This window comes from Coenobita brevimanus, chromosome 27, assembly GCF_032717465.1.
Source record: "Coenobita brevimanus isolate Jiangsu-jjx chromosome 27, ASM3271746v2, whole genome shotgun sequence".
In the NCBI taxonomy this organism is placed as follows: Eukaryota; Metazoa; Arthropoda; class Malacostraca; order Decapoda; family Coenobitidae; genus Coenobita; species Coenobita brevimanus.
Genome location: NC_136980.1, coordinates 2,704,467 through 2,728,464, shown reverse-complemented (window position 1 = coordinate 2,728,464; position 23,998 = coordinate 2,704,467). Strand labels below are relative to the sequence as shown.

At 41.2% G+C, this 23,998-nt stretch overlaps 1 protein-coding gene across 1 annotated transcript in view; it reads right to left on the bottom strand.

Moving 5' to 3' along the window:
- The window catches only part of LOC145394331 (uncharacterized), a 28,841-nt gene extending 5,155 nt beyond the window's left edge, over nucleotides 1-23,686 (bottom strand). The window contains exons 1-7 of the mRNA XM_080268209.1: nucleotides 23,604-23,686; nucleotides 20,386-20,531; nucleotides 16,550-16,724; nucleotides 14,519-14,716; nucleotides 10,377-13,199; nucleotides 6,012-6,268; nucleotides 1,899-3,954 (exon numbers count right to left, since the gene is read on the bottom strand). Coding sequence (XP_080124335.1) covers nucleotides 1,899-3,954; nucleotides 6,012-6,268; nucleotides 10,377-13,199; nucleotides 14,519-14,716; nucleotides 16,550-16,724; nucleotides 20,386-20,528 — 5,652 coding nt within the window. The 5' untranslated portion in view covers nucleotides 20,529-20,531; nucleotides 23,604-23,686. The remainder of the gene's footprint in view (nucleotides 1-1,898; nucleotides 3,955-6,011; nucleotides 6,269-10,376; nucleotides 13,200-14,518; nucleotides 14,717-16,549; nucleotides 16,725-20,385; nucleotides 20,532-23,603) is intronic.
- Between the last annotated feature and the right edge of the window lie 312 nt (nucleotides 23,687-23,998).

Sequence of the window (23,998 nt, the reverse complement as noted above, 5' to 3'; positions counted from 1 at the left end):
TCACTCCTCAGTCACAGTCAGATCCCTCCAACAACTGAGACAACTCCATTCTGAGCCAGACCATGTTGCCCTTCATAAAAACAAACCGCTCAAAGTTCTTACAGGTCAGGCTGGTTTGCAGACAGGTTTGCATTTGCGGAAGTACTTCCACAAATGCAAAAGTACAAATTTGCGTAAAATTTGTTGCAATCACAAATCCACAAACAAAATCACATTTCCGCACTGCGGAATTTGCAGTTTGTGGAAGTGACTTCGGAAGTGCCCAGCTTGATGGAAACCAGCACTCCTGCCGTTATCGCAAATTTTTCAGCTAAAAAACATTGCTATCGCACATCTGAGCTGGTTTCTGTCTGCTGACAATGATATTGCAAAATTTGTTGTTTCTGATGACTAAGAGGGATTAAAAGATGAGTCCCTACTTAACTCATGGATTGCGCAATTACCTTATTTTTATCCCACCTTGTTTATTATAAACTTGAAGATAAACATCCAGGGCATAATCTGGTGGGGGAAAAAAAAATCCTCTCTCTCTCTCTGTCTCTGCGTACCGCCATGTGTAAGTTTGCATAGGGGTGGTGTAGTTACTGGTGAAGCATGGCCAGGACAGCCTGGGCTGTAGCTCACAACGCGATGCTTCCCAGCCAGAGCTGTGGCTCGCAATCCACGGGTTAAGGAGTTAGTTTCTTGTAGTAGAAACTAACTCTCCACCTGCTAGAATCAGAACTCCTTACCTCAAGCCCATCTCAGGTCTCTACAAGGTATATATTTCTTTCTTATTGTGCCCTTTTCATAATTTTCTATTAACCTAACCATGCCTATGTGTGTTTCTGATACCATAACAGTATGTATGTATTTAGTGGGTAAGAATTTCGTTATCACCCACTAGATGCAGTACCAATTATGTGTGATACTGGTAACCAGAGGATCACTGTAGTCTTCAATGCCACTCAATACTACTGTACATCCTCATATTTACATGCTCCTGTATTTCTGACATGATTTCAGGTGGCTTCACATTGAGTGACAAACCTAATGGTTTCCTGTAACTCAGGAAATGATTTACACCTCTAAGTGGTAATCATATAACCAACCCATACATATTCTCTGCGTGTCAACAATTGGATTGGCGGAAGGTTAGTGTCCCACCCCATAAAACAACTAACTCAAAGACAAATGGCGACCCCTTATGAGATTATGGCATCTGGCTATAGACAGAGATAGATAGATCAGCACAGTGACAGTTCTCCAAGTCCATTGTGTAGTTTAAGATATATTCTCAGTTTAATGAAAGCCTGTGTACAAGTTTAACAAATGTGAACCTCATTACATCGGGTATGGTATACCTCTCTAAAAATGAAGATTCTTATTCTTATTTTTTTTACTGACTCAGGTTTGTTCTAACCTGATATGTTCAGGATAACCTGTACTTTCACACACCTCTCAACATCAGCACAATACCAGTATATTGTACAATATTCCTGGTTTCATCAACATTACTGGTAACCTTCGATCCAAATTGATCTCATTCTTACATATTTTATTCAATTTGTGAGTGAGAACAAAATAAGAGTGGTGTCTGTGCTGACAAGGTCAACTACACCTCACACATTGGCTGTCACTCTAAGCGGTGCAAATGCTTGCTCGAGAACTACATATGCATTCTCAAAGTTACTCATCTCTACTGTCCCTGTAATGTTCATATTTCAGTAACATGTAGCACCAGCACACTGTCATGAAAGTACAAGTACAGTATATATCCAACCGCAAATTACAAATAATAGGGTTTCAATTATTATACTACAGTACTGCTAGATTAATCGCATAATTTTTGTGAAATATATCACCACATCCTCTACCCTTCTGAGACTTCAACAAAGGATGTACAGTGCAAAACTCACCTGATTACTGAGTGTGTCCTGAAGGTCCTTTAGATCTGCTTGCAGGGAAGCTAAACTGACATCCTTTTTCCTGAGCTCCTCCCTCAAGTGAATAATTTCTGTGCTAGGATCAGGTGTCTGCTTTGTCTGTTGGCTTTGTTGGCTAACCTGCTGTATATTCTGTTGCAAACACTCCAACTGTTTCAAGATACTGTGGTTCTGTTGAGTAAGTGTGGCAAGGGTGTGGTCACTGTTAGCCCGCAAGGATGAAACTAGGGCATGGTCTAAGGTGTCTCCAGGGGGAGTGTTCTCTGCACGTTCTACCCATGCCTGCACTCCCATCACCCCACTCTGCACAACAGCCACTTGCTGTGCCACCTCTGCTACTTGCCGTGCCAACCGTGTGCCATGTTGATCTTCTGCTACATTGACATGCTCTGCCACCTCGTTGATTTTATGCAGTAATGTCTGCTGGAGACGTCGCACTTGCTCTGAAACTATCTGAAAGTTTTCTTCCAAGGCCTCACTCAGCCTAGTGTTCTGTTCTGATGCTCCTGCCTTTAGGGCTTTCATCATTCCTTCAGTGCTTTCTCTCAGCCCTCTAAGCTGTTCCTCTACAGCCATAACTTCAGGCCTTTGCTTTTCTTTCACAGCAGTCAGGCCCTCTTCTAAACATAAAATTTTTCTGTCCAGGTCTTGAGAGAGTTGACGTACGCCCACTTGTAGATCTGAAATGTCTTCTGTGGTGCAGTTCTTACCGAGTGAGAGAGAGAGTGACTTTTCTATTGTATCCAGTCTCTCTAGCATACCCCTACTCACACTCACTCCACTGTCCTCCCCTAACCCTTTACCATTCACTAATGTTCTGACTGCTTGCAAGTGTTCATCTAAATGTTGTTTTAACTCATCAAGCTCTTCTGGGATTGCAGAATCATTTTTTAGTGGGAGCTGTTCAGAAACAAGCTGAAGGAGTCTTTCATTGCTTTCTTTCAGATCTTTCAATGAAGTTTCAATGCTTTTAACAATCTGTTTATTAGATTCATGGCTATCCTGAATACTATATAGCTCTTTACCTAGTCCATCCAACTTTGATTTAATATCTGAGTCTACCACCTCAATCACATCCTGTAGGTTGTTTGAATTAATTTCAGTTGCATCAGCTGATATTGCCATCATTATGTCTTTCTGATACTGCAATGTATTCTGCATCTGATGAATATTGTCTCTGAGCTCAAGAAGAGTGTCATCCTTCCTTGATTCTACAGCCTGCTGCAGTGTAATCCCTATGTTGTTGTTCAGCCTGTTCAAATGGCATTCAATGGTTTTGTTAACACCATCAAGTGCTGATGTTTGACTATGCTGTGCTGCCTCTGAAATGAATAATTTGATACCCTGAGCAAAATTTTGTAGCAAAGTCTCAACCTCAGCTGCCAGAATATTAACCTGTGTATCTGCCCCTGGTTGGCAATCACTTGATTTATCATTTACCTCTAGCCCCAGAGAATCAGTCTGAGCTGCTACCTGTCTACTCTGTACAGCTACCTGGCAGGAGGAATCCTTACCTAGGTGTTTAAGCATGGATGACTGAGCACCATCCACATCTGTTGATATGTGGTGGGAGTCTTTGTGCTCTTCGGTCTGTGAAGATCTCGTTACAGTCTCTTCAGTCTTTGAGGACTTCATTACAGTCTCTTCTGTCTGTGAAGATTTCATTACTGTCTCCAGACTGTGCTGGATCCCTGTGTCAGTAACAAAAGTTCTATCACACTGTATCCCCATTTCTTGAAGTGCCACAACTTTATCACAAAACTCTTTTATCTCCTCCGTTTGTATTGATATTGTGGCAACTTCTAGTCTGCCATGTTCTGGTGTTTCAGTCAGCAACTGATCATTACACGTGCTCTTCTCTATGTTTTCAACTTCTTGCTCTGCCCCAGGACTTGCTGCTGTGGGACTTGACACAATTCTCTCACTTAGTCCAGCCATGCCCACAATGTCTGTCTGTGAGTGAGATGACTGACAGGACACAATACGAGTTAGACTGTCATCAGTCTGGCAGCTCTTCATTGAGACATACCTGGAATTTCAGTGAAAGATGATTAACTAAAGACACCCAGTATGCACAGCCACTGCCACTGTGAGCCAATACAAAATAAAGCCTAAACATTTAAACTTTTAACTACCACACAAAAAAATTAGAGAAATATGAGAAAACTCAGCCCAGGGCTAGGCAAGTTGGTCCTGGCATTTAAGATGAGAGTGGCCAGCCTCACGCATCCCTGAATGGCATTGCACACGTAATGCCACTCAGGGAGGAGTGAAGTTGGACACTCTCATCTTAAATGTCATGACCAACTTGCCTAGCCCCAGGTTCCTATGCTCCTTATGGGACAGTATAGGATTGGATGATGGATGATAAAACTCTGTAATCTTATGTGACACACAAATATTAAGAATTATATATATATGTTACAGGGAATTTGTGTAACCAGTGATTCATGAAATCCCTAGGGAATTTGTGAAATGAGTTATAATTAGGATGGGTTAAGGTTAGGTTAATTTAGGTTGTGGTTAGGTTAGACTGGGATAATCTAGGTTAGGTTTAGGTTAGGCTAGGTTACTTAGGTTAGGTTAGGTTAGGTTGGAATAATTTATCTGAATGCTTAACATAACTTACCATTCATATAAATTTACCTAAACTAACCTAGACGAACCTAACCTAAAATTAACCTAGATTATCACAGCCTAACCTAACTGCATCCTAAATTAACCTATCCTTAATCTCATCCTAATTTAGACTCATCTCATGAATTCCCTAGGGACCTCATGAAATCAATGGTTACACAAAATCCCTGTAATACGGTATATATATATATATATATATATATATATATATACTGTTTATACATTTTTTTTACGTGTCCGACTCTGGGCAAAGGCTTCATAGCCTATCCCCAAGTCCCAGTAGTCCTCCTTGGGGCCCAGTAGTCCTCCTACACCTCCACGTCACCACCTCGGCGCTAACACCCACCGTCCATGTTGAACACATGCTAGGGCTGTCTCATACAGGACTGGTGTACTGGTATTAGCAGGGATATTTTTACAACATGTCAGTGGGTCTTCTGGTAGATCAGTAAAGTCTGCTTTAGTGAAATTCAAATCCATAAACTGTTCCCTGCCCCAGCAGGGATTCGAACCTGGGTCCATCAGGACTGCAGGCCACCTCTCTACCGATTCAGCCACCGCCCCCCTCATATATATATATATATATATATATATATATATATATATACACCTGTATATATATATACTGCAACATTCGAGTATACTTCACAGCTTTTGCATGATTTTTACTGTTACTGAATATCAAACATTTTCCAATAACTGGCAGTAAATTTAATAACACAGCAAAGGGTGAATATGGACTGCAGAAAAATCAGCACAGTAAGTGTGATACACAGCTACTCAAAATCCATAAGGAACGAAAGAAAAGCATTCGGCAGTGGAATGCTAATTGCTTGCCAGAATATGCTGTTGGCCAAGGCCAAGATTTTGGAAATATCTTGGTACCCCGAAGGGGTTATGTTGGCAGCTCAACTCATTCAAGAGATATAGTGGTGCTAAGGCAGGCAGTAAAAACTAGTTGACATTTGGCAGCCATTTTGGTGACCTTGAGAGTGCCCATTTTCAAACTTGTCCAAGATTTTGACCGTATCTTAACACCATGAAAGTTTCATGTTGATGGCTCAAGCAGTTCATAAGATAAAATGGGAACACACACACACACACACACACACACACACACACACACAGAAGCAGGCAAAAACATTATCACTCTGCCTTGTAAAGGCGGGCGAAAATAAATAGTTAAATACATTTGCAGTATCATAACAGCCTGATTATTTTTTGCTGAGCTAACATATTATTCTCAGAGAAAGATAAGAGTGCAATAATACCTTAAGCATTTGCAAGACAAATTTAGATGCAATGGTACTGTACAGTCAAATAATATACAGTACTGGAAAACACAATGATCAGGAAAAAATATACATAACTTTTTTTTTATTCATGTTTCTCCTTCCTCTGTTCTGTTATTTAAAAAAAAAAAAAAAAAAAGTTTTACATGTATCTCACTTTGTCTGTGCAGCAGCTTCTTGAAGCCTTGCATGAAGTGTGTTATTCATGGTGTCCTTGGTGTGGAGCTGCAACATAAGCGACTCCACCATCTGATCCTGCCGAAGTGCCTGGGCCTGATAGGAGTGGCATTCTTTCTCCAGTTGCTCACACCGTTCCCGCCATTCCTGCACACATTGCTCCTGTAGCCGCCCACTGTCCTGCTGGCACTGAAGCTGGTACTCCAGCTGTCTGATGACATTACCAAGGCGATTCACCTGAAGACAAACACGATCCATCATTTGCAATATCAAATTCGCTAACTCAATGCATTTAAAAGTTTAAAAGTCTTGGAACTGTAATACAGTAATGCAGTAATTTCTGCTTCAGTATCTGAAAACAGATGGGTAAGTAATATTCCTGTTAGCCAATGAATGCAAAAAACATCAATGATGCAATGTTCTTCAAGCAATTTATGTTTGAACGGTGATGTGTGAGCAAGGGTCTAATTAATCTGGACAGAAGGCATGTGAGAAGGACAATAAGGTGTTTATAGCATTTATTGATCTGGAAAAAGCATACGACAAAGTAGACAGAGAGGGATTGTAGAAGGTTTTGTGCATGTATGGTGTGAATGGTAGGCTGCCATGATGGTAGTGCGGCATGTGTAAGGGTAAATGGGCATCTCAGTGAATGGTTTGCGATCAATGTAGGCGTGCGACAAGGTTGCGTGATGTCCCCGTGGTTGTTCAATATACAGTATATATGGATGGGGTGATGAGAGAAGTAAAAACACAAGAAAAGGAGAGATGGATGGCACCAGTAATGAATGGTGATGGACGGAATATCTCAAATTTGTTGTATGCTGATGATGCAGTGGTACTTGCAAATACCGGACAAGAGCTTGGTAGACTAGTGCAGAGTTTTGTAGATGTCTGTGAGCATTCTGCCTTAAGAGTAAATGTAGAAAAAAGTAAAGTGATGGTTACTGACAGAGAAGGTGACTCCCAGTGTGATGCTACAGTGAATGGAGAGAAACTGGAACTGGTGAGAGGGTTCAATTATCTGGGTACGGTGACAGAAAAGAAAGGAAAATTTGCAAAAAAGTGGAAAGCAGATTGACACAAGGAAGGAAAGTAGCTGGTGCTATGGAGGCCTTGATAAAAAACAGAGGCTTGAGTGTTGCCGCTGTGTGAGGCGTACATGAAGGAGTGTTAATGCCAACTTTAACATATGGATGAACATGCAGGAGTGTTAATGCCAACTTTAACATATGGATGTGACACTATGGTGTGGCATGAAAATAAAAAGTCACGAGTGACAACAGTGGAGATGGGACTGCTGAGGAATGTATGTGAAGTACAGAGAGTGGATAGGATAAGAAATAATGCGATTCATGAAAGATGTGGAGTGAGGAAGTCTGTGGACACCAGAATTGAAGAGAGCGTACTGAGGTGGTTTGGTCATGTGGAGAGAATGGACGACAGTAGAGTGGTGAAAAAGGTATATCTGCGCGAATTTGAGGGAAAATAAATAGTAACCATCACTTTACTTTTTTCTACATTTACTCTTAAGGCAGAATGCTCACAGACATCTACAAAACTCTGCACTAGTCTACCAAGCCTTGTCCGGTATTTGCAAGTACCACTGCATCATCAGCATACAACAAATTTGAGATAGTCCGTCCATCACCATTCATTACTGGTGCCACCCATCTCTCCTTTTCTCGTGTTTTTACTTCTCTCATCACCCCATCCATATTAATAAAAAAATTATCTTTCCTATCACAACCTTCTTTCCGATCGTCAGTATGGGTTCCGTCAGGGACGCTCCGCTGGCGATCTTCTCACCTACCTTTCAGACTCCTGGTCATCCTCCTTTCGGGACTTTGGCGAAAGCTTTGCCATTGCACTTGACATCTCAAAGGCTTTCGATCGAGTCTGGCGCAAATCTTTAATTTCCAAACTGCCCTCCTACGGTTTCTATCCTTCTATCTGTACCTTCATCGCTAGCTTCCTTTCTGGTCGTTCTATAGCTGCTGTCGTAGACAGCCATCGTTCTTCTCCTAGATCTATCAACAGTGGTGTTCCTCAGGGCTCTGTCCTATCACCAACTCTCTTCCTTTTATTCATCAATGATCTTCTATGCTGTACATCTAACCCTATCCACTCATACGCTGATGACTCCACCCTTCACCTTTCCATTCGGTTCCCGCAACGCCCATCTCAACAGTTACTTCAAGAAACAAGGGATGAGGCTATGGCACACCTAATGTCTGACTTGGCTCACATCTCTGACTGGGGTAAAAATAATAATTATGGTTGTCTTTAATGCTTCTAAGACTCAGTTCTTACACCTATCAACCCGACAAAATCTTCCACAGGTATACCCACTAATGTTTAATAATATTCAGATTAATCCTGCATCATCCTTGAACATGCTTGGGGTTTCATTTACTCGGGACTTATCTTGGAAAGATCATATTACATCTCTTGTAAAATCTGCTTCCAAGAGATTGGGTGTGCTAAGCCGACTCCGCTCTTTCTTTACCCCTGCACAATTGTTGACTCTATACAGGGGTTTTATCCGCCCCTGTGTGGAGTACAACTCTCATGTGTGGGGAGGCTCCCCACATACAGCTCTTCTCAATAGGGTGGAGTCAAAGGCTTTTCGTCTCATTAACTCTCCTCCTCTTACTGACTCCCTTCAACCTTTGTCTCTTCGTCGCACTGTTGCATCTTTATCTCTTTTCTATCGCTACTTTAATGGTCACTGCTCCTCTGAACTGTCTGCTTGCATTCCTCCACCTCTACGATGGGCACGTAGCACCCGTCTGGCAGCAAACTCTCATCCCTTTTCTGTCCAACTCTCTAATGCAAGAGTTAACCGTTACTCCCAGTCTTTCATTCATGCAACAGGTCAGCTCTGGAACTGTCTCCCTCTGTCTGTATTTCCTCCTGCCTATGATCTCCAGTCTTTCAAACGCAGTGTGTCCAGGCATCTCAAAATGATCGGATCTTGAATTTGGCTCTCTATTGTATTTTGTTTTTCTCTTGGAGGGAACTGTTACTGCGGGCTCATGGCCTTTGGTTCCTTCTTCCTCGCATTAAAAAAAAAAAAAAAAAAAAAAAAAAAAAAATGGTAGGCCAAGAAGAAGGTGAAGGGATATGGTGGATGTGTTTGTGAAGAACAGAGGTATGGAAGTTGGTGAAGCTAAGGGACTGACAGGAGACCGAGCTGGATGGGTGAATTTTATGTGGAGAAGCGCATGACCAGGAATCTGGCATCCCTTTTTAACAGGAGAGCTTTTGAAAAGGCTCTATCAGATGGGTATATGTGAAGCCACAGAACGCGGTGAAAATTTTTTTGACCTATCTGATGAAGCCAGGATTTCGTGGGCTTCGATGATGAATGAATGGAAGCGTGGCCCATTGAACTGGGCAAACATTGGCTGTCTGGACCACCGTTACTCCTCACCCTGCCCTAGGGTGGGAGAGGAGGTCCAAAGGATGATGATGATGATATGAACCAAAGAAGTTCAGGGGACCTGAATAACCATGTTCTTAAATAATGTTCAATCTCATCTTAAATGTCAGGACCAACTTGCCTAACCCCGGGCTCCTCTGCTCCTCATCGGGCAACACAGGATTGGATGATGGATGGATGGATTAAATACTGTAAAAGAGAATTAAGTCAACCTAAATTAGTATTGCATACAGTTTATTACAGTATTAAGTGAATGGATACCATCCATCCATAATTATCCAACCAAGGGCTAGGCTACTCAGTCCAGATATTTAAGATGAGTGACCAGCTGCTCATCTTACAGTAGTTTTTTGAGATCAATAAACCTCAAGCATTCCCTGGAAGCAGACCCTTACTGGCCATATATGGTCAGAGTACCAAACTCACAAGACCACCAGGCACCTGAAAATAGTCTGAGGGGCACAAAGGCCCATCCCTGATTTCCCTGTATGCACGAAAGAACTGTCCCATAATACTGCTATATATATAATGAATTATATACCCTTAGAAATACAAACTCATGTAGACGTCACAGGTAACATACCTGGGTTTTAAAGTGTGAATTTATTCACCCACTCTACAGTGAAAATAGAATATCAACTTTCCCAAGCATATGTACTAAATTTACTTTTCAAACCTCTTACAGGATAAATTAAATCTAATTCTGATAAAAGGTATGAGCTCACAAGATTATATCATCTGATCTGTCCTCTGAAATGAAGGATAGCATCTAAAGAAAAATGTGAGCAATAATGATTTTCAGTATCATTTCCTGACTCTTATTTCAGCAGAAAATCATGAGATCTAGTGTAAGAACATTACACTTACGTAGAGGAGAAGGGTAGTTATAGGCAGACTCACCTCCAGCTGGTGGTGCTGCAGTGCCTGTTGCTGCTGTGTGTATAGGCAACGAGTCTGTTGCTCCTGATGGCGGAGGTGTGCCATTGCTGTCTCTAAGGCACCACGCCGCCCAACCTCCTTCTCCAGTTTGAGTCGCAGCTCACGCACCAGGTCACGCAACTGCCCTACATTCCATGCATCTGGCAGGGAACTCAGTGGGGCCAGGAGGGAGTTTTTCATCTCAGCATTAATGTGGGCACTCTCTTCTGTCTCTGTTGACACTTCATCCTCACCCTCTAAGTTCATAGAGGACTGTAGATTGAAGCTGTCACCTTCATCATCACTAAAGGTCACAATGCCTTGCAACATCACCTTCCTCTGGGGACTTAAACTCTTATCAAGGTTTGTGGCCACAACAGCCTTGGCAAATTCACCTTTCATGTTTGTGGCAGTATTCACCATGCTTACAGTACTGCTTCTGGACTGCTTTACAGTATCTCTGGGTGAAAGTGTGCTTTTTTTTCTGGACTGAACTCTCGTACTTGTGGCAGATGGTTCTTCATTCTTCCTTTCTGGTGAGATTCTGGATCTCTCAGCAATGAGCTGAGAATATGCCTTTTCCTTTTCACTAATCTGAGGTGAGTGTAATAGAGGCATCCCTCCATTATTCTTTGGAGCAAGTAAATCTTCAACTCCACTTGAAGGAAATTCCTCATCAGTAACATCTTGTGCAGTGTCATCTTGCTCATTGTTGGCTTTCAAATCTTCATTTACACTGCTTCTTCCTCTCCTTCGTTCATCCCCAATACCTGAACCTCGTGAATTATCATATTTCAGTGATGAATTTTTATTTATTTCATCACTAGTTCTGGCTATATCAAGTGCAGCTTTGTTCTGTTGAGAATCAGAAGATCTTTGCTTTACTCTGTGCCCAGTTTCAATACTAAGGCTGCTGGAGGAAGAATGTCTGCCTTGCCTAGAAGAGGACTTGACAGGGTTAGCCTCCCAGATCTCCTCCATCTCTTGCAATGTTCCCTGCCTGCCCAGTGTTCCTTCCTTACTCAGTGTTCCCCTGGCTGGCTGGGCAGACGTATCAACAACACCAGGCCGTGAGTTTCGAGAACCAGCACCACTTTCACTTACATCACTAGAAACAAGCAGGGGTCTGACATTCTCTACACTTCTTTCCTCACATTTTAAAGAATTCTGAGGCTTAACAGATGCCCCATAATTAATGCTATGAGTGAATGTGTTTTCTTTCATACCCTCAGAAAGAGAATTTGATTTTGAACTATCCCATTTCTCTAACTGATCCATGGGCAGCTCTTCACATGTTGACACTAATCCTACTTTCTTGCTGGGAATGAGGCTTTTGCGTCGATGTGACTGGAGCGGTGTAATATTTTCATCACTGTCACTGTCAAAGGCATTGAGTTTCTTGAGCTGTGAATGGGCTTTCCTTGGAGATTTCTTACTTGGAGACTTGACTGGAGAAGAAGAATAAATGGAGCCCCTTCGACTACTGCTACAAATAATCTGTTCAGAATTCTTTATAGATGATTCACTTGCTGAATCCTTTTCCTTGTGTTTCTTCGATACCTCTGAGTCATAATGCTTAGGAAATTCATTCAGTGAATGTTTGGGTATAGGATTTTTTGATGATAGACTATGATGAACGGAGGTGAGTGAGCACTCCTTTGATAACGATAAGGGTTGATGTGAGGAAGTGGGAGGATTTTCATGCATCTGTAAAGAACTCTGACTGTCTTTCTTGACTTCAGAGTTCACCTTGCTTACAACTACTTTTGTGGGAGTCCCCTCAAGTGGTAACATTGGCTTCTCATCTTCCTCAAAAGAAATATCCTCCTCAGATGACTGATACTTAATACTACCAAGTCCCAGCTCTGCTAGTAAGTCCTCCTTTCCTACTCTACTGCTGGACAGAACATCAAACTTTTCTGATGCTTTTATTTCATTTCTGATGTCTTCATTTGAGCCTAGATTTTTGACAAACACTCCAAGGGCCTTTATATTCGGTTTTGGGTCCTCCTCTTCTGAAGATGATTTCCAGGAGTCTTCATCTTTCTGACTTGATTCTTCTTGACAGTCAGGAGCGGTTTTTGTGTCGGCCACTTCTGAGCCGAGACTGGATTGGCTGGTGTACAGGCGGGGTGGTTTGGGTGGCCCTGTAGTGCTACTGGCTTGATCTAAGGCTGGCTCATCAATACCGTCACCTGATTCATCTGATGATGGCAAGAACTTAGCAAGGCTGATCTTAGGTTTTTCTCTAACAGAACTGACATCACTGTCATCTTTCCATGAATTATCATCATTATCACTGCCTTCATTCCCAGATTTCCTCTCTGCTTGCACCTCAGTAGGGTCACTGCCTTCATCACTGACATTAAGGAGGCCCTGTGGTACAAGAGAGTCTCCTCCTCTATGCTGGGCTAGAGTGGTAAGACGATGATGAAGCTGGTTGTGGTTAGTGAAACGGGCATAGTCAGCAGCAGTCCAGTGGCTGGCATCAACTGTGGTAAGTGTGGCCCCATGATCTAACAGATTTTCCACTAAGCCAACACCTCCAACTTTAGCTGCTAGCATCAAGGGAGTCACACCCTCCTTGTCTCTTGCATTGACATCAGCACCATGCCTCAGGAGGGCTTCTGCTGTCTCCTCCTGATTCTCTGCACAGGCCACATGAAGTGGGGTTCGACCTAATTTGGTGGCAGCATCAGGGTCACCACCACAGTCCAACAGCAGGGCCAGCAGTTCAGTAGCACCAGAACGGGCTGCCAGGTGCATGCATGTCTGCCCATGGTCATCTGCAGTTTTTACATCAACCTGTACCAAAACACAGACACAATTCACAATTAGAATCACCACACTGTCTTTTTCATACCAGATAAATATAATACAATCTTCAGTGACCTACTTTACCACAATGATAACTTCTGAAAAAGAAATTACCATCATCATTTCCCAAGTCCACATAAAATACAGAGGTCAAAAGCAAGTTTTTGATAACTTTCAGTAAAGGACACAGTTCAAAAGAAAAAGAAGCTAGGCCTACAGTTACAATTTCCCATCTCTCATATTTTATGAACTACGAGGTTCCTAGCAACACATCTAGTGGGTAATGAGACTGCCACACCTCAACACCAGCTACATATGATCAGAGAAAAGTAGGCAGTAAAAAGCTATATTCTGCCAACATACACTGACTAACACCATATAACATCAGTCAAATGTTGCATAAGTATATTCTCATATGGATTCCACACAAATATTTAGTTCACTCTCTGGCACTAAAATTACTACTCTACAGTGTCTACTCTACAGTGTCTAAAGGAAAATTTTTTGCTATGCTAACATATTTCACAGATTATGGTATCATTAATTTTGTTGATCTGTGTATAAAGGCTCCAACGTGCTTGCATGTGTCAGCCCTGGTAACCTAATGGTAGCTCTCCATGTTGCTTGACCTCTAGTAGCCTCTTTCTTCAGTCCCTCACCCCTGATGTCAAACTCTGCTCCAAGCAACGCTACTCCCAAACATTCACACCTCTCACCCTCCACATCCAGCTGCCATCCTCTATCCTCTCCATAAGCCCAAACCATCTCAATCTCAATATACACCTTCTTATCACAATACTAATACATTCAAGTCCTATTCTTGCTCCCAATGCTTCATTTGCTATCCTAATTACCCCCAGGCCAGTCATTGCACAGAATCCAACATCATTTTGATTTCTTTTTCCCACCTAATGATGAAGTGAAGTAGTAGTGCCCAGAAAGCTAACAGAAAACATGCTACAAAGAAACCTATCAACAGCATGCCAAGAGCAATGAGCCAGATACTAATTTACATACCATTCAAGCCTCAAAGTCCAAGATCTAACTCACAGGCCCAAGCACTGATGATTATTATGGCAGGAAGTCTTCAATATAAGTCAAGTACCATAAATATTTTTAAAATATCACAACATTTTCCCTACAACTGTCACTGTATATTGGGGGAAACTGGCAAATTAGCATTATAGTTATCAATGAGATCATTGATAAGCAAGCTTTCCATAACTTACTAAGAACTTGGGGCAAAAAATATAATCAAGAAGTGGCTTAATAACAAGGGATTGCAGTGGTACAGAAATATAACCTACTCTTCTCTGCAGCAACATCTGGGCCACATGTATCTGTCCTCGTTCTACCGCCCTGAGGAGAGGTGTGGCACCCATGTTGTCTCGGGCCTCGGCATCAGCTTTGCTGCCAAGGAGAAAAAGCACCGCATCCCCTCGCCCTGCCCCAGCGGCATGGTGCAGTGGTGTCTTGCCCTCACTGTCACGTGCATCAACCTCAACCTGTTAGATATATAAAAAAGAGGGGAAGGGGGGGAATGCAGTACTACCAGAAAAAGCAACACTTACACTGCATTTTTAGTCTTCTTTATAAACTTTCTTCTTGACACCATTTAGCGCAGTAGTAAACAACTGCTGGTTATCAATCATAAACAACATTTGGTATGCTAGAAAAACAATGTTTCAGTGGCTACTGAAATATCTACAAAATCTATTAACAAACAAACATCTGTAATCAAAGTAATACATAACTACTGTACTAACTAGGTAAAGACCCAGTCTAATATGGGTAAAATAAAATAACAAACATTACAGAATACTGTATAATAGATACAGTATTGTTGTGTGAAGATGAGTGGGAGTTGCAAGGTTTGGTGAATAAATTTGGGACAGTGTGTAGGAAGAGGAATCTGAAAGTTAATGTAAACATGAGTAAAGTTATGGTGTCTGAGAGGAATGAAGTCACCAAATGTACAGTGAGGTTGGATGGTGAGGATATGGAGAATGTGAGTGCATTCAAGTACTGTACTTGGGTTATGTGATGAGTAAGGATGGAACTTTGGGGGAAGAAGTGCGTGAAAGGGTACAGCAGCGAAGGAAGGTTGTTGGTTCACTGACAGCAGTGATGAGAAATAGGGAGGTGAGTATGGAAGTTAAGAAGTCACTGCATGATGGTATTGTGATCCCTACCCTGACATATGGCAGTGAGGCATGCACCTTGCAAGAGGGGAACAAGTCAAGAGTGAGAGCAGTGGAAATGTGGAAATGAGTTCCTTGAGAGGAGCATGTGGAGTGACATGGAGGGACAGGTTGACGAATGAAGAAGTGAAGGAACGTTGTGGGATGGATGTGGATGTGGCTGAGAAGATTAGGAGAAATACACTGAGGTGGTTTGGACATGTGGAGAGAATGGAGAATGTACGACTGACTAAGAGGGTGTATGTAGGTGAGGTGGAGGGAGGGAGAGGGAGCAGTAGACCGAGGATGAGGTGGAGGGATGGAGTTGAGAGGTATACGAGGGAGGGGGGGAGCGAGTTGGGGGAAGGGTAGTCAAATGGTGGGTGACAGAGCGACTTGGAGGCAATTTGTCTGCGGTCAACCTTTGCGGAATTAGGGCGTCGGGCTATAGATAAACAGATAGACAGACTAAAAAACAGAATGAGAACCCTAAAAAAAAGTCGGGCTATAGATAAACAGATAGACAGACTAAAAAACAGAATGAGAACCCTAAAAAAAAAGAAGGTATAAATTTCTGTCAAATGTTTAATATGAAAACCTGGATAAATGAGGATGCATTTTTTTCTAAGATGGACAATATTCGATATCTATGGTAATTTTCTTTCTTACTGGTTCCTATATGCTATTCACACATGAAATTATTAAGTGTTTTGTACTCAAATAATAAACTAAAATGTTTGTGTTTTGGTGCCAAGAACATTTTGCCAGCTGTAAAGGAGTACAATCTATTAACTCTACAAGCATCAGTTCTTTCAAAATGGTGACATTACTTTGCAGATCATTCTGGATGGTATCAGACTTTTTTTTTCTTTTTTCCAGTTTACATGCGCCCCCTTTTCAAGAAGAGTTCATGAGGGCTATATTTATCCCCTCCAATTAAAATGTCTATCCTGACCAAAAGTCATCTGGAGACATCAATAATATAATGAAAAAGACATCATCATAACAAAGGAATGGTAAGACATGTATATACTGTCCAACTCTGTTCCATCTCACAACATTGATACAAAATAATCAGACTTGAAAGAATGAAAAATACAATTGGCTGGTTAATATAAACAACACATTGCTCAACAGAAGTACAGTACAAAGACTAACCTTCTTAATGAACTTTTTCAGCTTAATGGTATCCCCAATGGCAGCCCACTTATGCAGCTTGGTGAAAAGCTTATCATGGGTGGCTATGTGACTGGGGGAGGTGCTTGATGAGTGCCCACTGGTAAATGAGTCAAGCGACCGGGTCTCATAGCTCACGTAAGATCCACGTTGAGAACTGCAAAACAGATAATGAAATAAAATACAGTATTATCACCACAAAACCAAACCTAAGAAACATCTGTTACTATTACTGCATTAATTCTTGCTGGCTGCTTGGGTTATTCATACATACATACGTACATCATTTAATCCGGTGTTGCCCTATGAGATGCGTGGGAGCTTGGGGCTAGGCAAGTTAGTCCTGACATTTAAGATGAGAATTATCAGCCTCACAGATCCCTAAGTGGCATTACGTGAGCAATAAACCCCACCCACCCCTTGGACATAAATTTACATAGGCTCAAGCCAGTTGAGTGCCTTAATTACCCACTAAACCACCAGGCATAATAGTTTGGTTATATGTTTACCACCAGCATAGTAACTGGTTTCCTGGTGTACAGATAACCATTTGGCTTGTCACTCAGTGCAGAGTCACCCATAGATAGAAGAGGAAAGACTGAAAAAAGACAGAGGAGGAAGGAAGGAAAAAAGATAGGAAGAGAGGAAAGGGCACACTGAGTTAGTGGATGGTGAGTGCCTCATTCAACCAAAGAAAAAAAAAATAATAATAATAAAATAATAAAATAACAGTTGCTACTCCTCACCCTGCCATAGGGTGGGAAAGGAGGTCTGGATGATGATGATGATGATAGTAATCCATCCATCCATCATCCAATCCTACATTGCCACATGAGGAGCATAGGAGCCCAGGGCCAGGCAGTTGGTCCCGACATTTAAGATGAGAGTGACCAGCCTTACTCATCCCTGAGTGGCATTACATGAGCAATCAACCCCAACCATCCCTTAGATATAAACCTTCACTGGCTCATTCTAACTGGAGAGCAATAATTACCCACTAAACCACCAGGTGCTAACAATAATAGAAACACATGATAGAGGATGATAGAGCATTAACATAACACCTATCAAAATGAGCCACAAATTAATTTTTGCTGGCTGCTTGGGTTACTCGACCAAAAATAAATAAGTAAATAAAAAGAAATAAATATGGTAAATAAATAAAATAAAATACCTGTTAGAACATGACAGAGCATTAACAGAGCACCAATCACAATGTACCATATTTCCATATACAGGTATTCATTCAAACTTCAAAATTCTTAATTCAATCCCACAAAGTATACCATCCACAAAAAATCTGAGATCAAAACCACTCTACTGTCAAGAAAACAGTGTAGGCACGCAGCTACTGTTCAGCTTTTATATTTTTTTTTTTTTTTTTTTTTTTTATGTGTCCGACTCTGGGCATAGGCTTCACAGCCTGCTATCAAGGCCCAGCAGTCCTCCTACATACCATACACCTCTACATGTCACCACTTCGGCGCTAACACCCACTGTCCATATTGAATACATGCTAGGGCTGTCTCATACAGGACTGGTGTATTGGTATTAGCGGGGGTATTTTTACGACATGTCGGCGGGTCTTCTGGTAGATCAGTAAAGCCTGATTTAATACTAGTATCTTGCTTCCTTTAATCCATCCATCTGTGCCATACTCCAATTCTCTTGCTTTCTTAACTTCAAAACCTCAATTCATCACACCCTAACCTGGTGTTGGAGAGGGATGCTTTCATATGGTGCCAATGATGTAACTGGGCAGCTCCACTACCTGGTTATACAAACATTTCTCAACTACTTGCCTATCCCCAGAAAGGAGGATCATGGACTGCAAGGGCAGGGCAACTTAGGCCTGCAGTTCACTGGATTCACATTAATAACCCAGGAGGCACACCAACAACACCCTCACTCACATCAAGCTAATGTCATTTTCAAGTGCCAAATCTTCTGCAGTTACTCCATTCAGTACAATTACTGGTACTTTTTTTCCTCATTTGTTTTAATAACAGATACCCTTATCTGACTTCAGGGAGACCTCTCACTGTGAAGGGGTTAGAAATGATCTCCACCAAGCCAGGCAATTCCTACTCAGTTTAATGTTTTAATCAGATGACATAATTTTCATTGTATTTGTTTCACATCCAGATGATTCTATTCACCTTCTTGACCTACAGGGGTTAGATATTGCCCTCATCAATCTCTTCCCTACAAATTTTTTCAGTGGTTGCAGAAAGATGCCTGGAGACAGACACAATGTTACAATAGCAAAGAGGTTAGGAAACATCCAAGTTGGTAGAGTTAGTTGGCTTAATAATGTCACCAATCTACCCTATCCATTCTCTCTCTACACAGCCACATAATTCTTAGCATACTGTTTTATACTTTCTAATCAAATAAGTTGCATCTACCACTATGACGTTATCTTATTCTATTCTGAAGGCTTGAATGACATGTGAATATTTTTGTGGCTCTTTGTACAACATATGTTGCCGTCAGTTCTCCACATTTAGGTTTTTTTCCTTCTCTTTTTGGATCTTACCTCACCTATTCTTTTATGCAAGAATAAATGTTACAATGATGATGGTGATGACAATGATGACGAGAACTATCTAAGAATGCAGTCCATCCATAATTCTCAACTGACCCAAATCCACAGCTGCTGCTTTTCACTTTTCATATTTATGTCATACTATAACTTCATATCATACAATAGGTGGTATATTTTCTAAAAATAAACTCTACAGTACTATACAGTGATAAAACAGCCAAGGCAATGACATTAAAAAGGGATTAATGCAGTAAATATTGTCAGCTAATGTGTTACCCAAATTGCAAGTCCACCCATTTCCCCACTAAATACCTTACAGCAATATCCCTGATTAGCCTACTGATTTGCTTTAAAAGAATATACCCAAGCATACAAATGTAAAACAAACATATGACAACGATATTACAGGGTTTAAAGCAACTATTAATGTCACAAATAATGTAACTGCGCAGCCAGTTTGAAACATCTCGGGGTTATCCACCAATATCAAACCACATTGTACAGTACTTAGAGAGGTACAGTACAGTATTTATGAGAAGCTCATGACAACGTTTGGCACCCCATGTTTAAAATTCGACAGCCAATGTATTGATTCTGACAGTTGTATGTAAAGCACATCTATTTAAAATAACAATAATCATCATCATCATCATCATCATCATCCAGACCTCCTTTCCCACCTTCATGCAGGGTGAGGAGTAGCAATGTCCTATAATAATAATAATAATAATAATAATAATAATAATAATAATAATAATAATAATAATGATTATAATAATACAAATAAATACTGACTGAAGTTTGAAAGATGAAGCCCAGATTCCAGGGCTTGAATGATTTATGGATGAATGTGATATCCATTCCACAAGGCAAAATATTGAGTCTCCTACTCTGTACCTTCTCTTTCCATATTTATGACCACTCCGCATTTTTGCTTACCTAGTATCTTGGTTCTGGATCTTACCTAATGCTGTTTTTATGTGGGAATGGGCTCTCTGGCCCTGGTCAAGATCTAGTAATGATGATGCTCATGATTAGGCCTATTATATTTTACTTCTTACTTTATGCACCCATAATTACATTCTTTTGTAAATATTAATAAAATATATATAAAGCAAAATCACCTCTCTCCATTTCTGTCTCTATAGGCCTACACTTGCAAATGGGTTACTTGTATATGAACAGTACCAATATATTCTTGACCCCTTTCTAGACATTATGAATCAGCTTATCTAGCCTACAAAATGAAATGGGGGACCAAATGACTGACCTATTATCATGAAGTGAGCCTGAAACACTCCTACTGCTGCTGCTGAGGCCACCAGTTGCACTGCCACCCCCACTGCCATGATCACTACTGCGTCCACTTGCTAAGTTGGCAACTGAGCCAAACACTCGCTTCAGTTTCTTCATACTCTGCAAAGATAAAAATAACATTCCTATGAACCTACAGTAATGAAATTTGGGTACAGTAAAAAATTATACGGTAAAACAATGAGCAATTAATGTTTACTGATGGAACTCAACAAACTTTTATATTACAAATTTAAAATCTTACAACAAAGATCACTTTCCGTAGTTTTGTCAATTTTCATATTGTGATTGTGGCAAGGGTGTGCAAGGGACAGCATGGTGGAATGATGAGGTGAAACGAGCTGTGGAACAAAAGAAGAAGGCATATGGTGAATGGTTGGCGAGTAGAGGTAGGGGAGAAGATGAGTGAGAGAAGAGAGAGGTATATGTGAGCAGGAGAAGGGAGGTTAAGAGACTGGTGAAGGAGAGTAAGAAGAAAGTGGATGAAGAGTTTGAGAGGAATCTGAGTGTGAAATGGAGGGAGAGTAAGAAATTGTTTTGGAAGGAGGTAAAGAAAGTAAGGCAGTGTGAAAGGGGAAATAGTAGGGGAGTGAAAGATAGGAATAATAGATTGTTGGTGGAGAAGAGAGAGAAATTGAGGAGATGGAAGGAGCACTTTGAGGATTTGTTGAATGTAGAGAGTGAGAGCAGTGTGAGTATAAGTGGTTGGGGAATGGCTGGGAGAAGAAGAGATGAGAGGAGGGAGGAAGAGATCAGTAGGTCGGAAGTAGTGGAAGCAATGAAGAAGATTAAGCTGGGAAAGGCCCCAGGAATTGATGGAGTGTGTGGTGAAATGCTTAGGTATGGGGGTGAGATTGTTGTGGAGTGGATATGGAAGTTGTGTAGATTGGCTTGGGAAGAGAGAAGGGTTCCAGAGGACTGGAAATCAGGTATAATTGTTCCTCTGTACAAAGGAAAAGGGGAGAGAGAAGTATGTGGTAACCATAGGGGTATTTGCCTTCTTAGTGTGACTGGTAAAATATATGGTAGAATACTCATTGATAGGGTTAGGCATATGACAGAGGAGCTAGTTGGAGAAGAACAAGGGGGATTTAGGAAGGGAAAAGGGTGTGTAGATCAGATATTTGTTCTAAGATGTTTAGTGGAGAAGTATCTAGAGAAGGGAAGGAGAGTGTACGCTGCCTTCATGGACTTGGAGAAAGCTTATGACAGAATAGATAGGAAAGGTATGTGGAAGGTATTAAGAATATATGGAGTGGAGGGGAAATTGTTGAGTGCTGTGAAGAGTATGTACGAGGGAGCTAGGGCTACGGTGCGAGTGGATGGTGAGCTGAGTGAGTTCTTTGATCTCAATGTGGGACTGAAATAGGGGTGTGTAATGTCTCCATGGCTGTTTAATATATATATGGATGGGGTTGTAAAGGAGGTACAAGGTAGGGCAGTGGATGTGGGGATGGCCCTAATGAATGAGGGTGAGATTTGGAAGTTTCCGGTGTTGCTGTTTGCTGATGATACAGTATTGTTGAGTGAAGAGGAATGGGAGTTGCAAGGTTTGGTGAATGAATTTGGGACAGTGTGTAGGAGGAGGAAGCTGAAAGTTAATGTAAACAAGAGTAAAGTTATGGTGTTTGAGAGGAATGAAGTCACAGAGTGTGCAGTGAGGTTGGATGGTGAGGATATGGAGAATGTGAGTGCATTCAAGTACTTGGGTAGTGTGATGAGTAAGGATGGAACTTTGGGGGATGAAGTACGTGAAAGGGTACAGCAGGGAAGGAAGGTTGTTGGCACACTGAAAGCAGTGATGAGAAATAGGGAGGTGAGTATGGAAGTTAAGAAGTCACTGCATGATGGTATTGTGATCCCTACCCTGACGTATGGAAGCGAGGCGTGGACCTTGCAAGAGGGGAACAAGTCAAGAGTGAGAGCAGTGGAAATGAGTTACTTGAGAGGAGCATGTGGAGTGACGTGGAGGGACAGGTTGACAAATGAAGAAGTGAAGGAACGTTGTGGGGTAGATGTGGATGTGGTTGAAAAGATTAGGAGAAATACACTGAGGTGGTTTGGACATGTGGAGAGGATGGAGAATGAAAGACTGACTAAGAGGGTGTATGTAGGTGAGGTGGAGGGAGGGAGAGGGAGGGGTAGACCGAGGATGAGGTGGAGGGATGGAGTTGAGAGGTATATGAGGGAGGGGGGGTGAGTTGGGGGAAGGGGAGTCAAATGGTGGGTGACAGAGCGAATTGGAGGCGTTTTGTCTGCGGCCACCCTTTGCGGGATTAGGGCGTCGGGCTATAGATAGATAGATAGATTGTGGATTATGAAGAATAATCTTCATTTCTGAAACCAATATTGCTTTCAATTATTTAATGCAAAAATAAAAACACCCACAGCTTATAAAAGAGCCTGCAAAACTTGTTCCTTCTCAATAAAACTGGGCAAAAATGAACACCAAATTCAAGTTTTGTTAATTTCACAGTGTCTGGCCACATTACACTTAAAAGATCAAAAATTCTAGGCTGGGGGAAAGACACAATTGGGAAGACAGTTCCAAAGTTGATAAGTTACTAAAATGAAAGTCTATCTATCTGCATTTAGAGTCAAACACTGTAAGGGGTGGCCATTTTTCTCTGAGTTAGTGGTTTTATGGGGAGGGGCACTAACCCTCTACCAACTCACTTACTGACACATAGGGAACACATGTGGGTTGGTTGGTTACCACCCTGCACTGTAAATGGTTCCCTGGCTCACAGGAAACTACAGTAAAACCTTGATAAGTTGACCCTGCTGAAGGTGGAATTTCCATTACCGTATGTCAAATTTTGACTGAGGTCTGCCTTAATGTTTATTCAGAGGGTTACATTTTTGTTTCTTATATTCCAAGTGCTACATTTTAGTTTCTTATATTCTAAGTGCTACATTTTAGTTTATTATATTCCAAGTGTTACATTTTTTGTTTAACTGATTGTAAAGTGAAGTAAGTAAGTGAAGAACTTTACTTCATCAAGTGACTGTTGCACCTCTCCACCTAAGCAATCTATCCTAGCCTATGACCTGCACTGAATTGTTTTTATTGTTTATTCTTATTGCTTTAGTTAGGTTGCAAGCCCAGTTGAATAGCAATGCCACTTCACTATACACGTTACTGTAGCTTCCATGAGTTAATTTAATACATACCTTCTAAACTACTGTGACATACGTTGACTGCAGCCTCAGTAACAAAAACTTAACTCAAAAGAAACTAAAAGACAGCTGCTGGAGGGCACAATGAAGGTGTTACATGGTTAAGGCACATTGTCACCTGAACTATTGTTTACTAGCGTTCAGTGTTGACAACTAAGAGAGATGAACTGAGAAAAGGAAAGTAATGAAATAAATGACCTTTTACAGCAGTTAACACACATAACTTACGACATGTATACCTTCGTTTAACAATATATTTGAACTAAATAATTTCACTATTACACTATATGAAAAATCTAAGTATGTAAACAAAGATATTTCGTTGGGTTGGTAACACTGCTAGGTTGTTACAAACGTAAACAAAAACTTCTCTGTTTTTCATTGTTTTA